This window comes from Pezoporus wallicus, unplaced genomic scaffold (assembly GCF_028554395.1).
Source record: "Pezoporus wallicus isolate ANWC-B61680 ecotype Strahan unplaced genomic scaffold, APGP_CSIRO_Pwel_v1 contig_4901, whole genome shotgun sequence".
Classification (NCBI taxonomy): domain Eukaryota; kingdom Metazoa; phylum Chordata; class Aves; order Psittaciformes; family Psittacidae; genus Pezoporus; species Pezoporus wallicus.
In genome coordinates, this window is record NW_026640354.1 from 96,866 (window position 1) to 113,759 (window position 16,894).

Here is a 16,894-nt window from a genome sequence, read left to right on the forward strand (position 1 = left end):
CTTGTAGCTGGACTTGCCCCAGTGGGGCAGCACTCCAGAATTAATGAAGACTGGGAGGCCTCCTATAATCCTAGGGTGAAATCGGTGTGCTCAGCTCGCTCCCTGAAATGCCTGTACACCAATGCGCGCAGCATGGGAAATAAGCAGGAGGAGTTGGAAACCTGTGTTAAGTCAGGGACTATGATCTGGTGGCAGTTACAGAGACGTGGTGGGACAGCTCACATGACTGGAATATAGTCATGGAGGGCTATGTCCTTTTCAGGAAAGACAGGCCAGCCAGGAGGGGTGGTGGGGTTGCTCTTTATATGCGGGAGGAACTACAATGCACCGAGTTCTGTCCAGGGACAGATGATGAGCGAGTTGAGAGTCTGTGGGTGAGAATTAAGGGGCAGGCTGGCAGGGGGGATATTGTTGTAGGTGTCTGTTACAGACCACCGGATCAAGGTGAGGAAGTTGACGAGGCCTTCTACAGGCAGCTGAGAGCGGCCTCACAGTCACAGGCCGTGGTCGTCGTGGGGGATTTTAACTTCCCTGATGTTTGCTGGAAGGACCACTCGGCAACCCAGCCACAGTCCAGGAGGTTCCTCCAGTGTATGGATGATAACTTCCTCCTGCAAATGGTGGATGAGCCGACCAGGAGAGGAGCGCTGCTGGATCTCATCCTCACTAACAAGGAGGATCTGGTCGAAGCAGTAAGGGTTGAGGGCTGCCTTGGCTGCAGCGACCACGAGATGGTGGAGTTCAGGATCTTGTGTGGCAGGACTAGTAGAATACCAAGTAGAATTGCAACCCTGGACTTTAGCAGGGCAAACTTTGGCCTTTTCAAGCAATTGCTAGGGGAAATCCCATGGGCAGGGCTGCTTGAAGGTAAAGGGGCCCAAGATAGTTGGTTGACATTCAAGGACTGCTTTTTCCGTGCTCAAGATCGGAGCATCCCGACACGTAGAAAGTCAAGGAAGAGGGCCAGGAGACCTGCGTGGCTAAATAGGGAATTGCTGTGTATGCTCAAGTGGAAGAGGAGAGTTTACAGGTCATGGAAGGAGGGGCTGGCCACTTGGGAGGAATATAAGGCTGCTGCTAGAGGATGTAGGAAGGCAGCTAGGATGACTAAGGCCTCCTTAGAATTAAACCTGGCAAGAAGGGTCAAGGACAGCAAAAAGAGCTTTTTCAAATACATGGCAGACAAAACTAACACCAGAGGCAATGTAGGCCCACTGATGAACGGGATGGGTGCCCTGGTGACAGAAGATAAAGAGATGGCAGAGTTACTGAATGCCTTCTTTGTCTCTGTCTACTCTGCTGCAGGCAGTCCTGAAGAGCCCTGTACCCCTGAGACCTTAGATGAAGTCAGGTCGACGGAGCGGTTTGCCTTAGTCGATGAGGAATGGGTTAAAGAACAGTTGAGCAATCTGGACATCCATAAATCCATGGGTCCAGATGGGATGCACCCGCGGGTGCTGAGGGAACTGGCAGAAGTCATTGCTAGACCACTCTCCATCATCTTTACCAAGTCTTGGAAAATGGGAGAGGTGCCTGAGGACTGGAGGAAAGCAAATGTCACTCCAGTCTTCAAAAAGGGCAAGAAGGAGGACCCGGGTAACTATAGACCGGTCAGCCTCACCTCCATCCCTGGGAAAGTGATGGAACACCTTATCCTTGGTACCATCTTAAGGCATATCAAGGATAAGAAGGTTATGAGGGGCAGTCAACATGGCTTCACCAGGGGGAAATCATGTTTGACCAATCTCTTAGCCTTTTATGAGGAAATAACACGGTGGATGGATGATGGCAGAGAGGTGGATGTGGTCTACCTTGACCTCAGCACAGCATTTGACACAGTCTCCCACAGCATCCTCGCGGCTAAAATGAGGAAGTGTGGACTGGATGATCAGGTAGTGAGGTGGACTGCGAACTGGCTGAAGGAGAGAAGCCAGAGAGTTGTAGTCTATGGGGCTGAGTCTAGTTGGAGGCCTGTAACTAGTGGAGTGCCTCAAGGGTCAGTACTGGGACCGGTATTATTTAATATATTCATCAATGATTTAGATGAGGGAATTGAATGTACTATCAGCAAGTTTGCTGATGACACTAAGCTGGGAGGAGTGGCTGACACGCCAGAAGGCTGTGCTGCCATCCAGCGAGACCTGGACAGGCTGTAGAGTTGGGCAGGGAGTAACTTGATGAAATATAACAAGGGAAAGTGTAGAGTCCTGCATCTGGGCAGGAACAACCCCAGGTTCCAGTATAGGTTGGGGAACGACCTGTTAGAGAGCAGTGTAGGGGAGAGGGACCTGGGGGTCCTAGTGGACGACAGGATGACCATGAGCCAACACTGTGCCCTTGTGGCTAAGAAGGCCAATGGCATCCTGGGGTGTATTAGAAGGGCGGTGGTTAGTAGGTCGAGAGAGGTCCTCCTTCCCCTCTACTCTGCCCTGGTGAGACCGCATCTGGAGTATTGTGTCCAGTTCTGGGCCCCTCAGTTCAAGAAGGACAGGGACCTGCTGGAGAGAGTCCAGCGCAGGGCAACGAAGATGATTAGGGGAGTGGAACATCTCTCTTATGAGGAAAGACTGAGGGACCTGGGTCTCTATAGTTTGGAGAAGAGGAGACTGAGGGGTGACCTTATTAGTGTATATAAATATATAAAGGGGGAGTGTCACGAGGACGGAGCCAGGCTCTACTCAGTGGCAAACAATGATAGGACAAGGGGTAATGGGTACAAACTGGAACACAAGAGGTTCCACTTAAACTTGAGAAGAAACTTCTTCTCAGTGAGGGTGACGGAACACTGGAACAGGCTGCCCAGGGAGGTTGTGGAGTCTCCTTCCCTGGAGACATTCAAAACCCGCCTGGACACATTCCTGTGTAACATTATCTAGGTGTTCCTGCTCCGGCAGGGGGATTGGACTAGATGATCTTTCGAGGTCCCTTCCAATCTCTAACATACAGTGATACTGTGTGATACAGATAATTATCTCACTCTAAGGCAAAGCAGGTATCAAGTACTGAAAATAAATGTCCCTTCTCACAGTAATGAGCTTTGCAAAGTGCTAAAGGCAACAGCTTTTAAATTGCTAGCAAGCTTTTTTTTAAATTTTACTTCTAATGCTTGAAGATAGCATTCTACAAAAGTATTTAACTTTAAACAACATTTTGGATAAGTGTTCCTTCATCTTGAATGTAAATTATATTTTCACAAAGCCAAAAGTATAGCTGGCTTTGTTGACTCTAATACCAGAGCAATCAGCAAGCAGTGACAGAGGCAGTCATCACCCATGAATGGGAAGGTATAGCAACAGCTGAGATAAACTGAACTGGTTCTGTTCAAAAGACATTGGTTCTAGCAGGCACAGAGCCATGTTGGTTATCCTACACAACTGAGTTCAGACACTGCACAGTATCTGTGAATCCACCACACACAGATTTCAGAGGACAGCCTGTGTGTGGTATGTTAACCCACCAAAGCCACTCTATCATTCTCCTCCTCAATTGGTCAGGGGACAAAACACATAATGAAAGACTCATGGGTCAAGATAAAGACAAGGAGAGATCATTCACTGATTACTGTCACAGGCAAAACAGACTCAGCTTGAGGAAAACTTGATTTATTAACAATCAAATCACAATAGGATAAAGAGAAATAAAAACCAAATCTTAAAATCACATCCCCACCCCCACCCCTCCCTTCTTCCTAGGCTTAACTTCACTCCTGATTTTGCTACCTCCTTCCCCCCAGCACAGAGGGACAGGAAATGCTGGTTACTGAAAGGGAATCTGAGCTCCAGCACCTGCAGCATCTCCTCTCCTCCTCCTTCTTGGTGTCTGCAGAGCTGTTGTTCTCATCTAGTCTCACTCTCCAGTCTTCTCCAGCTGCAATTGCTGAAGCGCAAATATTTTGTGTGTGGAGTGGTATCTAACTATAACCCAATATATATTAGCATAGTTAGTCAGGTAGGCAGTGGCTGTCTAGAGGAGGAAACAGTTCATCCTCTGGGATCTTTTCAACTTACAAAGAAGAGGAAACTTCAGCAAGACGTTTTCAAAAGTTTATTCAGAAGCATAGGCCCACCTGACCATCCACCTTTGTGACTCTCAAAACCTCACTTCTGCAAACATATGCAAGACCTGCATTTCCAGAATCATCAATGGAAAGTAAACCTTTATGAACTAGCTGCTGCTGCTGCTTTCTCCTCTCCCTCACATATTCATGCATGTCTCAGTGCTAGAGAGCAAGGTCTTTGCAGCAGGAACTTATCTTTTGCAATTTTTCCCTTAAATGCCTGACAGAGTTCCGACTGCTAGAAAAATAGATCAAAAAACTAGATGCCAAGCCAAAATAGGTATTCTAATGTATTTTGGAACATACTGCATCTGAACTTCACAGCTTTCTTGCAGAAGGACTGAGCCAATTGAATATGTAAAAATCTCCATTGTTATGTGTTTCACATAATCAGTTTGCATCCAATAAATTAAGTTCCCTTAAACCCATTCCTGAATATCATCTTTTTAAAGTCTTCCCTTCTGTCTTACTCTCTATATTCATTCTCATTCCCCAAATGATACGGAACACTACTGTTCACTCTGCAGCCAAAGTACATGTTAATCTTGTGTGATATAGCCTGGCATTTTACCAAGTGATTCATCACCATGGAGGAAATATCTAACACTGAAAAAATAACTGTGTATAGTAGTGTAAAGAGGAACAAAAACATGTTCTTTCTTTTCAAAGGAATTTTACTTTTAATAACGGATATTAAGTAATTCAATTTTTCCACAGGTGTTTAAAGAAACATAAAATTATGTACCTGCTGTAGAACACACTTAAGATTTTGAAACACTGAATTACTTTGAAAATCTAGAATATAATGAAATCATTTTAGCCTGTAGCATTTTTCCATTAAGAAATTTTTTATCTGTGTAGGAAATATAAAAATTTTAAATATGTTCTGCTTATCTTTTCTAACATAGTTAACATAGTAGTGCACAAATTTTTTTAATACAATTAAAATTGTGATTATTCAAGTATGATGACTGCTATATTACTAGAATATCCAATATGCATCCTTGGATATATGTACTTTTGAGATGAAGAAGGTGTGCTCTGTGTTTGCCCCTTATTCACCATGATGATGATTCTATGATTCTATGATGATATCAAGCCAAATTAATCTTTCAAAATGAGAGAAATCAGCAATTGTTAATTTAAAGATGGCTACTCCTTCAGCGTAAAGCCAAGAGCAAGGTCATACACTTGGGTCAGGGCAATCCCAGGCACAGCTACAGGTTGGGCAGAGAAGAGATTCCAAGCAACTGGGGAAGGACTTGGGGGTGTTGGTCGATGAGAAAATGAACATGAGCCAGCTTCAGTGTGCGCTCGCAGCCCAGAAAGCCAACCGTATTCTGGGCTGCATCAAAAGGAGTGTGACCAGCAGGTCGAAGGAGGTGATCCTGCCCCTTTACTCTGCTCTTGTGAGACCTCACCTGGAGTATTGTGTGCAGTTCTGGTGTCCTCAACATAAAAAGGACATGGAAGTGTTGGAACAAGTCCAGAGAAGGGCCACGAGGATGATCAGGGGACTGGAGCATCTCCCGTATGAAGACAGGCTGAGAAAGTTGGGGCTGTTCAGCCTGGAGAAGAGAAGGCTGCGTGGAGACCTCATAGCAGCCTTCCAGTGTCTGAAGGGGGCTATAGGGATGCTGGAGAGGGACTGTTCTTTAGGAACTGTAGTGATAGGACAATGGGAAACAGGTTCAAACTTAAACAGGGGAAGTTTAGATTAGATGTAAGGAAGAAATTCGTTACTGTAAGGGTGGTGAGGCACTGGAATGGGTTGCCCAGGGAGGTTGTGAATGCTCCATCCCTGGCAGTGTTCAAGGCCAGGCTGGACAGAGCCTTGGGTGATATGGTTTAGTGTTAGGTGGGTAGGTGTCCCTGCCCATGCAGGGGGGTTGGAACTTGATGATCTTAAGGTCCTTTCCAACCCTAACTATTCTATGATTCTATGACTGCCAACTCAGAAATGTTTAAAAGACCTAGAAGTCTAAAAATACCTAGAAGCTAGACTTTTTTACTAACTACAATAAAATGTGTAAATCCCAAATCACTTTAAAAAGGCTTTCAAGTTTACTTTTTGTTACAAAGCATCCATCTCCAGCCTCTTTCTTCTTACTCAGTCTGCCAGGAAGCTGTGTGGGAAGCCTTTCGTATTTTTTTTGACCGGATTCCTGATACTTCTGAATATCAGAACTGGGTTACTGCCTGCCAGAGGGAAACTTTCTGCATATTTGACATTGGCAAAAACTTCAGCAACTCCCAAGAGCACCTGGAAATAATCCAACGGGTAAGGATTACTGACATTTGTTTAGAAACTGTGGGAGACTCCCAAGTCCCTCCCCATCTGCTTTTATAAAAGCAAAGTAATGTTCAGGAAGAGGAGGGGGCATGTATTAGAAGGAAAACTTAAAAGTACAATAAACAAAAGAGCTAACAGGACTCTGCTCAATGGTTGGATACACCAACTAGTAAAATGTTGTTTTTCTTAATCTTTTTGCAGCGAGTAAAACATAGAACCTTCCAGGAAAGGTAAGTAGCACAAGCAGAACCTTGCTACTTCATGTTACTGCCTTTTGTGAAAAAGATACGTGTAGATGTGCATGGATGCGAACAGATGATACACAGATAGCGCTGTGATGTATTTGGTGTGTGCTGTGAGAGCTGTGTTGTATACTGTAGGTATCATGGTACACAGTGACTGAATAACAAATAATGAAGGTAGACAAATGTCTGAGTTGCCTGTTCACCTTGAGACCCTACAGAATGTCTTCTTTGACTAACGTGAGCATGAAACAGTGACAGAGCAAGGGCTATGCATTCGACTAGTGTTGATTGGGAGCATGACAAAAGATTACCCAGAACATCTATCATTCTGAAAAGGAAATTCAGCCTTTAATCAAAGTTTATCTGGAGGTTACATTGAGCAGTAATATAAAAACACTATGCCTTCACTTTATCTTTGCCCTACATTTTTATGTATCAGCATAGTGTTAAATAAGGTGATGCTTTACTTCATAAATTCTTGTAAAAAGAAAAAAGTCTCCTGGCAATGCTCAGAAATCTGAGAATGGCAGGATTAAAGCTGCAATACTGAATTCTGTCACTTTGCATATAAATACTACAGTACAGCCAGACAAATCATTGTTCACAGTTTCTCTGATTTATATATTTTTTTTCCTTTGACTTTTCTTAGATTTTAGGGTGCAGCAAATAATCATTCCTGCTCCTTAATTACACTGTCTCATGATCACAGAAGATTTTTGTATGTTTGTTCATCATGACATGGGAGCTTTGAGCATTATTCTTTCTCAGAAATATATTTTTAATAATGTAGGGCCTAATTAAACTTCCCAGAACTCTAAAGGGAGGTCTTTTCATTCAGTCTAGTGCAAACACCAGCAGCAAAGCAGTAACCAAAGTGACTGATCTCAATTCTTGTGCTCTTTGTGTACAGTACGGTTTTCCCTAGACACAGTTCAGAAAGTGAAGTAAATTCTATGAAATTACTGATATTCTAATTGGAAATACATGCAAACATGATTAAGCACTGTTGAACTTCATCTTTAGCACTTTGTGATTTGGGAAACATTTTGTATCTTCTGTAGATGCCATGTAAAGAAATCAGTCTCCAGTTAAAGACATAACACATAATTAGTTAACATTGTGAAAACTCTACAAATATTTTAGTTCTCACTACACAAGGTATCCAGAGGATGTGGTAAATACAGTTTTTTCATGTTCTTTATGTTATTAAATAGCCAGCTTGGTCCTGTATAGAAATGCAGCCCAGCTACCTTTTCTGTCTATGCTACAAGCTTCACATTGTCTCAGTTAACACAATATATTATCTGCAGTATCCTTAGTTCCTTCACTCCTATTAGTTTTCACAAACCCACCACTAGTGCACTGCCTTAATAACAGCTATTTCTATAGAAATCATAATTCTGTCCTCATGTATTTATATGATTGGCCTTTTTTTTTTTATGCTGTGGGGTTTTTATCACACTACTTAGAACCTGAAACAGCCGAAATCCTTCACCCACAAATTTCACAAAAAAAATAGCAAAACATGAAAAGATTCTTATCTAAGACTCCAAAAACTAAAAAATGAATGACATAATGAATGATTCCAAAAGCTAAAAATGAATGACATTTTGGTTTTAGAGCAGAAATTATTCTATAGACTTACCTCCACTAAAATTTAACACATTTATTATAAAATGTATTTATGTATACATACCACCTCTGCTTTTCAGGCAAATGAACAGTTTCAGTTACACAATTTATTCATCAGCACATGACTATAAAGCTTGCAACAGAAAATTATATCAACAATACAAAACCAAAGCCTGTGATGTGAGGCAGAAAATCTGTACATAACACCCACTATATTCTTGAGTTTTCAGCTGCCTACCATGGAGACCATGGCAGGCACTAATCCATGAATATTACATCTAGATCCAGTCATAAACATTCCTAAAATTCAAAATAATCTTCATCCAGGAATCTGATTTGAAATTATCATTAGTTGGAAGCATTCTTATAATAGTATAATGCAGGCTGACAATAGAAAATGGGAAGTTTAGATTAGATGTAAGGAAGAAATTCTTTACTGTAAGGGTGGTAAGGCACTGGAATGGGTTGCCCAGGGAGGTTGTGAATGCTCCATCCCTGGCAGTGTTCAAGGCCAGGTTGGACAGAGCCTTGGGTGACATCGTTTAGCGTGAGGTGTCCCTGCCCATGGCAGGAGGGTTGGAACTAGATGATCTTAAGGTCCTTTCCAACCCTAGCTATTCTATGACTCTATGAAAAATAGGTCACACATCCTCTCCTCACACCAAACCATATGAGACACGCTTGAAACCATGAGATGTCCATTAGTTCTAAAACTAGAGCCCTCATTAAACTATCTTAATAGGAAGAGATACAGCAAAGGAAACAGTTGTTGGTTTAGATAATGTACAAGAAGTCTTGATTCCATTTTAGTCAGCTGTCAATCTTTCATAAACTTCAAAGGGAGAAAAAGTAGACCCTGTGCAATGATTTAATCTTTGTGACACCATCCCTCTAACTGCTGGCAAAAATCAGTCATGAAAACTTATAAGCACACTTTTGACCGGACTGGTAATCCTTGGTAGAGGAATATATCAAATCAGTATTTTTATTTACTGTAAAATCAAATATCATATTGAAAAAAAGGAAAGGAAATATATAAAATGTTAAACATAAAATATGATCTGCTGTTCCATTGCCTGTTTAACGAGCTTATCAAATATTCCATCGGAAATAAATTCTCTCATTTAAAGTACACTAAATATAGGGGTTATTTCCTTTTTGGTTTTTTTACACCTTTGCAATTGCTAGTACAGCATGCTGATCTTTAAATCATTCCTTTCTATTTGATTGATAGGAAAGATGAAATATCCACAGAGAAAACAGGTGGCAAAAAGCTAGAAGACATTTCTTCCATTCCTACAGGTAAAATCAATTCTGCTTGCTGTGTGCCTGCCCATTAAATAGACTTGCTAAAACCAGTGATTCACAGATCTTAGAAGGCTGTAATTTAACAAATGCCGTAGAAGCATGACAAGTACAGTAAAGTACAATGACATGCTTTAGCAAAATAAGCTATAAGAAGCAATTTTTTATTTGTTTACACCATGTCTGCTGCTCAGATGCAGCATTCCAAGTTTGTTTCAGTCTTTAAATGCACCCATTTTCCTAGTTTCACCTGTAGAGAATAGAACTAATTTTGCTTCAGTTATGAAATAACATTTAAAGTGTCAGCTGCCACACTGTTAGCCAAAACAAACAAGTCAAAAAGCCACAATGATATCAAGACATTCATTTGAGCAGATTATTCCAAATAGACCTACCAAAACTGTTGTGTGCTATAGTTCTTTCAAATAATATTAGAAATTTATGCAATGGTAAAATTCTGCAAATATAAGTGGTTTGGTTCGAGGACAAAACATCCTGCATGCATATTTTTGAGGGGAAAATATGACAGAATGTCATTAAAAATGACAGCATAGTAATTTTGTCCCTAGATGGAAAATTCTGTCAAAGATTCTTGTTGCTTTAAATTGAGCCTTTAAGAAAGGTGGCTATCACAGAGACGAAGATCTCAATTGGCAAAATTGAGCTTAGACATTTGGTGATGTCGTGGTTTAAACCAAACCAGACAACTCGTTCACTCACTCCCCCCCCTTCTTTCCCTCCCCCTACTCCTGGAGCGACTGAGGGGATAATCGAAAAGAATGCAACTCCCACGGGTTGAGATAAGAACAGTTTAGTAACTAAGGTATAACACACATCACTACTGCTACCACCAATAATAACAATGATAAAGGAAATAACAAGGGAAGAGAATACATCACCTCATCACCAGCCAACTGATAACTCGCCACCCCCAAGCCCAACCAAGCACCAACCCATACCTCCTCCAACCCTGCAGTCTCCCAGCCCTTCCACGTAACACCCAGTTACCTCCTGGGCATGACGTGCTGTGGTATGGAATACCTCTTTGGTCAGTTTGGGTCAGGTGTCCTGTCTCTGCTTCCTCCTGGCTTCCCCTCCTCCCTGGCAGAGCATGAGGCTCACAAAGTCCTTGGCCAAACCAAAACATCAGTTATCAACTCTGTTCCCAGGCCGAAAGTCAAAACACTGCACTGCACCAGCTACCAAGAAGGAGAAAAATGACTGCTACTGCTGAACACAGGACAGGTGACATACAACACAATATGACAGGAAATTATCAAATTTAATTCACATTATTTCATTGATGTCCATGCCATTTTTGCCTTTAGTCACACACATACAATGCTATTGATGTTTTGACCTGGAAAGAAAGGCCATTTACTGTATAAAAAGCAGCAGTTTTACCCATGCCATAAGTCATGAGCACCTTCCACTAGTAGAGTCTTCTGCTCAAACACGTCCTCCATAAGGAAAGCTTCTTAGTGAGTTGACACCTGACCAACAGAGAAAGATAGTAATTTTTGCTGTGCAAACCCGTTCTTGCCTGATTTCATTTTTAATCCCCCCAGGCTTCCCTGGCACATCCATGACTCCATACGTAACTGCACCTAATGGCACACTGCTCAACGAAATTGTTAATGACACGAAGATTCCTGTGAAGGTGAGAGCAGCCCATTTTGCTATTCCACTTCTCACTTACCTCTTGGTTTTGAGCTCAGCTAGAAGAAAAGAGGAGGAAATCTTATAAACACTTAGCACTTATAAATCCTGACTGCTCCCCTCTATTACCGCTAATGGGACTAGAGGTTTTTATTAGCATCCATTCCGTACTGGAATAGCGTGTTATGTTTCTTGTATACACAGTAGAAAGCATAAAAGTACTGCAACAGCTTTTATGCAAGGCCTTCATTCTTTTAATAAAAGGCCCATTGCCTATTTTGCACCATTTTATGACCTTGATGCTCATTAAATAATGTAAACACTAATGGTTTCTGAGCTTTTTATAACACAGAAGATGGTACAGGACCTACTTGCCAGGCAGCCAGCTGCCAAACAGTAGACATCCACAGAAATCTCCTCATAAGAGCCGTGCAGCAAATATCTTTTCATCTAAATGTTTATAGAAGCAACCACAGGTTGTGTCTGAGGCAGAGAAAGGGATGATAGGAAGGGCTGTTATTTTCCCTCTCCTAATTGCTGCACCTGGTGGTGACAAAGAGGTGGCCCTGGTCTCAGCACAGCTGTGTTGCTTCAGGGAACCTTCTAGAACCTTCCCCTAGAGAAAGACCAAGGTCTTACCAGGACATGAGGGTGGACGTTCTTGCTGAGGAGCCACAGGAGGAAGTTTGCCCCTTCTGTTTACCCTGGGCTTTGCTCTGAGCCTTTTTTCAGTTTCTAGATATTTTATCTGCTATAGCAGCTCCTTGAAGAGTTGCTCCAGGGTTGGGTTTTTTCTTTTGTACATACTGGCTGAAGGAAGAGGCTCATGTCACCTCTTCCCCACTTGGATGATCTCAAAGTCTTGGTGCTGCTTCTGCCACGAATTTGAGGGCAGAAATGCTGCTCAAAGCCTCATCCATTGCACCCCTGGCAAATCTCCACTGTTCTCCATCCTGCCTCTGCAAGCTTCTCAGCTCTGGCACAGGAACTGCACTGGAGTCATCCCATATAAATGCTATTTTTACTGTTCAAAATGATTACAACCTCAGAATTTAAAACAGCAATATAAAGCTAATATTCTCAACTGTGTGTTACCCACGTGTATTATAGTTGTTGGAGCAAAAGAACAGGTAGAATATAAGGGAAAAAATGGTTTTAAAATTACTTATTTATGATATTTCAGATGTACTGGGAGATTGGGATTAATCAGTTCCCCCATGTTGTTGGTCTCCTCGTTCTTCCTTGGCCTAGTCCTTTGTGATCAGCTCCCTAAAAGCTGGCTCCTCAAAAGCTATAGGGGAGCTATATAATTAATATAGATATATAATCTTCTGTTTATATAGTAGAACATTACAGAATTCTCTTTCTGTAACTGATGAGCTGTATTTTTATATATGAAGTTATTTTGTGGATATGTTCAAAAGGTAACCCTTCCACTTATTAAATACTGGGGAAAAAACACACCTAGTTTCATTTCTTTCTTTTAATTCCTCTCCACTCTTCTTCCAGGAGCTGGGAACAAATACAGTCCCAGAACTGCCTGTGGAGCAAATGGTAGAATTCAGTGTCACTCTCACTGACCAGGAGTACACAGCTGAACTTAATGATCCCAACTCCCCACAGTACAGACAACTAGCTGCAAAATTTCAGCTACAGGTAAGGAGGCTGGGTGAATGCCAATATGTTGGCTTTCTACCTTGGCTGAGATTCATATTCTGAAACTACCTTCACCATGAAACAGAATTAGAATCTACTGCCCTCACTTGAAATAGATAATTACTGTTGTCTTAAGACCTTCACTTTTCCTTCACGTATAGTCAACTTCTCCTCCCATTTAGGCCATCTGTTCAGCCACAAAGCTATCAAGTCTTTGTCAGCAGTAGGGACTCAGATAACTGATGAACAGAATAACTTTAGGAATATCATTTGGGTTTAATCAGAAATTCATGGACAGTACTTTGTTATAATTTAATTTCTACAATAAACCTACTGAGAAATGTAATATAAATGTTAAAAGTAATTAGCTACTGTTGTCTGAACTGTTCTTCAAAGGACTTCCAGTCATTTTGTTCTTCATTACCAGAGTTTCTGTAAGAACTGGAACATCTGCGGTGTTTTCATATAATTAATAATATTGACTGCTCAGCTATCAATTTAATAGATAGCAGTTAATGAGTTGAGGTTTCTAAAAGATTGTCTTAGTAAAATTAACTACATCTTCTTATTCGTTTCATGAGCATTCCTTAGTGTAAGCTATTTAACTATCCTGCTTCAGTTTCAGATATGCATAGAAAAATGTTGAAGAACGTTTTGGCAGAGCTGATAAAAAGTTCCTTCTCTGGAGATTTCCAGATTATCCTTCCACAGAACTGCCTGCCGATTTTGTTTACTACACATATAATGATGTAATTTCATAATCTGGCTTTTAAGTTACCTCATTAAATGGAGGGGGAGAAATGCAAAGTTTCTTGACTGTTCAATTATTTTCCACTGTCATCGGATTTTGTCTGCCACTTTAAAGGATCCAAAGCAGTTCTTGACATTCAATGTGGAATAGAAAATTATTTGTGTTCCAGTAACATGAAATACACCCGATGTGCTTTCCTCCAAAGATAGGCCATGGAGGAGGCAGAGGGCAATCTTGATACAAGACAGTTTTACGAATGCAATCAAAAGGTGAGAAAGAGGAGATTAGATTCACAATTAAAACCTTTCCAGCTACATGAGCTACTGTACAAATTCCAGAGAAGGCTTTGTGAAGGTTGATGCTGTTGAGTTCCAAGTTCAGTTTATAATTAATTCCAGGATGCAGCAAGAAGAGTTACAGCAGACATTAGAGTGCAAATATTCAGAAGTACATCTGTATACTGCAATATACATTTAAAATAACCTAGATAATGGAATGCAGATTCAGATGTATTACACTACTCAGTAAATTGAGATTAATTTGGGAAAAGCAGGAAATAGGAAGCCACATATATGCATACAGTTTTTAAAAAGGCATCAAATTCATTGTGATATTAAGAGAAGCAAGAAGAGACTGGCCAAGAAAGTCAGCTAGCAGAATATGCCTAAAAAGATATTCATTTACCTAAACATGGATATCTGGTGCCATTTAAGATGCTTCAGGTTGTCCAATACATCTGCAAGGGCCTCTCATATATGACAGAGCTGGACTCTTTAGAACAGCAACTGAGCAGAAGACATCATTAAGGCATCTAAAATGACAGTGCTTGTCTAAATTTAGGGAAATTGATTGCATTCTAGTGATTGAGGCCCTTAATCTCTGTTATTTTAAGAGAGCATTAGTCACATGAACATTGTAAATCTTCCCACAGTCTAATTGCTACTTCTGCACCACTTTTACTAAGTCAGACCAAGCTCAGAATGAGCTATTTACTTCTATTCCTTTCCTGCTGTCCTCTTCCAAGAGATGGACAAGGGGAGGGTAGATGGCAGACCTATATTCTGTGCTAGCCACCGTAGTCTCTTCTGTTGGCTGTGATAAAAAAGACATCTAGGTTTATATGGTGTGGTTCATACCTGTTATTGTGTTAACACACTGATCTTCTGCTACTTCTTCACTTAACCTAAGTAAGAGATGCAAAGAAATGTGTGGGTTTGACCAGCCATTCCCCACCTGCTCTGACAAATGCTCATGCATGAATGGGTGAGTTTTAAATGTATGCTGGGTTTGTACAGAATAATACAGTCAAGGAAGAGGAAAGATCACCACATTAGCTCATGCACTTTTTAAGTGATATGCTGAATTAAAAGGACCTGATTCCTCAAAAGGCTTTTTCACTTCTTTTCAAGTGCTGAATTCCCCTAAACCCACAGGCTTTGCTTGCAGATGAAAGGCTTAGGTGATGTGTTTGTTGCCTGGTACTTAACAGGACCAGAAAGTGAAACAGAAAGGAGCTGTGGAACTATGTTTAAAAAAAAAATCCTGTTCCTTTCACATAGTAGATCAACATAAAATGTTTCATTAGACTTAGCTGCATAAATGTTGCTGCAGTTAGAAAAGAGACAAGACTAGATCAATCTGCTGGGTCTCAAAACATTGTTAATTTTGAGGTGCTGATAAAAACATTTATTATCTTAAACTCTAAAAAATGTATACTCAACATTTTCTGCTCATTGTTTATTCTTCACACTGTCTTTTCTATTCAAATCATGTAACTGCACATTTTTTGCATCAGAATTAAAAATATACAAAGTTATTCTATTTATACAAGACAGTTATAACTGCTTAATTTAGGAATGATCTGACAAATAATCTAAATCCACCTGCATTTGGTTACTATTTCTAAATAATTAACTATTTACAGTTAAGGTGACTTGAAACACAAAGTTATTCATAGACCAAAACTGCTGAAAATGAGAAAAATATTTGATTCATTTTATTTGACTTGCTTTATTATGGACTAGATTATCACTTATTTACATAACTACATTACTAAAAAAGATGTATTTCATACTTAATTTTGCCTATTAACAGGTAATACAGGAAGCATATACAAATGAAATACTGTGTTTGCGTTCAGCAATGATGATACCACAGAGGGCAATAGTTGAGACTGTTTCCCAAAGCTCTTTCTGAAATATGGAAAATATTGTCCAGATAGTCCACCTTTGCTTGCTTTTTACCAGTAGAACTTACAATGTATTAATGATTTTATTATTTTCTATAGATGCAAAAAATATTTGAGAAACTTCCAGGATTCAAAGAAATCCACGTGTTAGGATTTAAGTAAGTAAGAAAATGTGACTCATTTTTCTATTGGCTATGAGGATTCACCTCCTCCTTCTATCCTTCCAACGTGGATAGACATAGAATAGTGGTGGGTGTATTGCTATAGACGAAAAATAGTTTTCTAGAAACAACACAGAGACAATGTGGAGAGAAATGCAAACATATTCCAAGTGAGACTATGAGGTTTTGAATTACTAAGTAGAGCTAGTTTTAATTCCCTGACGGGTGAAGTAATCAATAAATCCTTTGAAATTATTTGCTAAAAATATTGTATTAAGGACTTTCTTAAATGACAAAACAAAAAGAGCTAGGAGTATGATTATTAAGGTGGCTATCTTTTGTGTGCATATCCTGTGCCCTTCATAGATCTCAGTGAAGGTGCCTTGGCAAGAGAAGGTTGCAGGAGGATCCATGCTTACACACATAAAAACTTTTCCTATAGGTGTTTCCCAGGTGTCTCAAACAATTAAAATGGTTTCATATTTTAATAACTTTGTGTTCTATCTTTTCATTTTTTTTACTTTTAGCTTCCTTGTATATTTACTGAGAATACAAGCTACTGTGCATTTTTTTCAATAGAGAATCTACAGGGAAAGTGAGAGGAATCAAAACCTAGGTATTTTATATGGGCATGCTTCTAAACATATAGAAGCAGAACCATAGATAAGAGCACATTATGTAAACAATCAAGGGAAAAATGAATTACTAACAGTAAGAGATAACAAAAATTAAAAGCAGGAAAAAAAGACATAAATTCACATGGGCTTCTGGCACAGCATCAGGAACATTCAGTGCTTCTAGTACTATTTAACGTATGTTGAAGAACTTTCATATTGCAATCCAATTTTAGGCAAGGGCATACATCTTCCTGACTTTTCTCTCTTCAAAATTGCTGGAGGAAAGGACAGAATAAAGCAAAATAAAGTAAAAATTAGTTGCCTCCATTT

General features: G+C 40.3%; 1 protein-coding gene across 1 annotated transcript in view; it reads left to right on the plus strand.

Moving 5' to 3' along the window:
- Window positions 1-16,894, plus strand: part of IMPG1 (interphotoreceptor matrix proteoglycan 1) — a 63,506-nt gene that overhangs the window by 14,778 nt on the left and 31,834 nt on the right. The window contains exons 3-8 of the mRNA XM_057418824.1: window positions 6,172-6,338; window positions 6,552-6,580; window positions 9,462-9,529; window positions 11,101-11,192; window positions 12,701-12,847; window positions 15,886-15,944. Coding sequence (XP_057274807.1) covers window positions 6,172-6,338; window positions 6,552-6,580; window positions 9,462-9,529; window positions 11,101-11,192; window positions 12,701-12,847; window positions 15,886-15,944 — 562 coding nt within the window. The remainder of the gene's footprint in view (window positions 1-6,171; window positions 6,339-6,551; window positions 6,581-9,461; window positions 9,530-11,100; window positions 11,193-12,700; window positions 12,848-15,885; window positions 15,945-16,894) is intronic.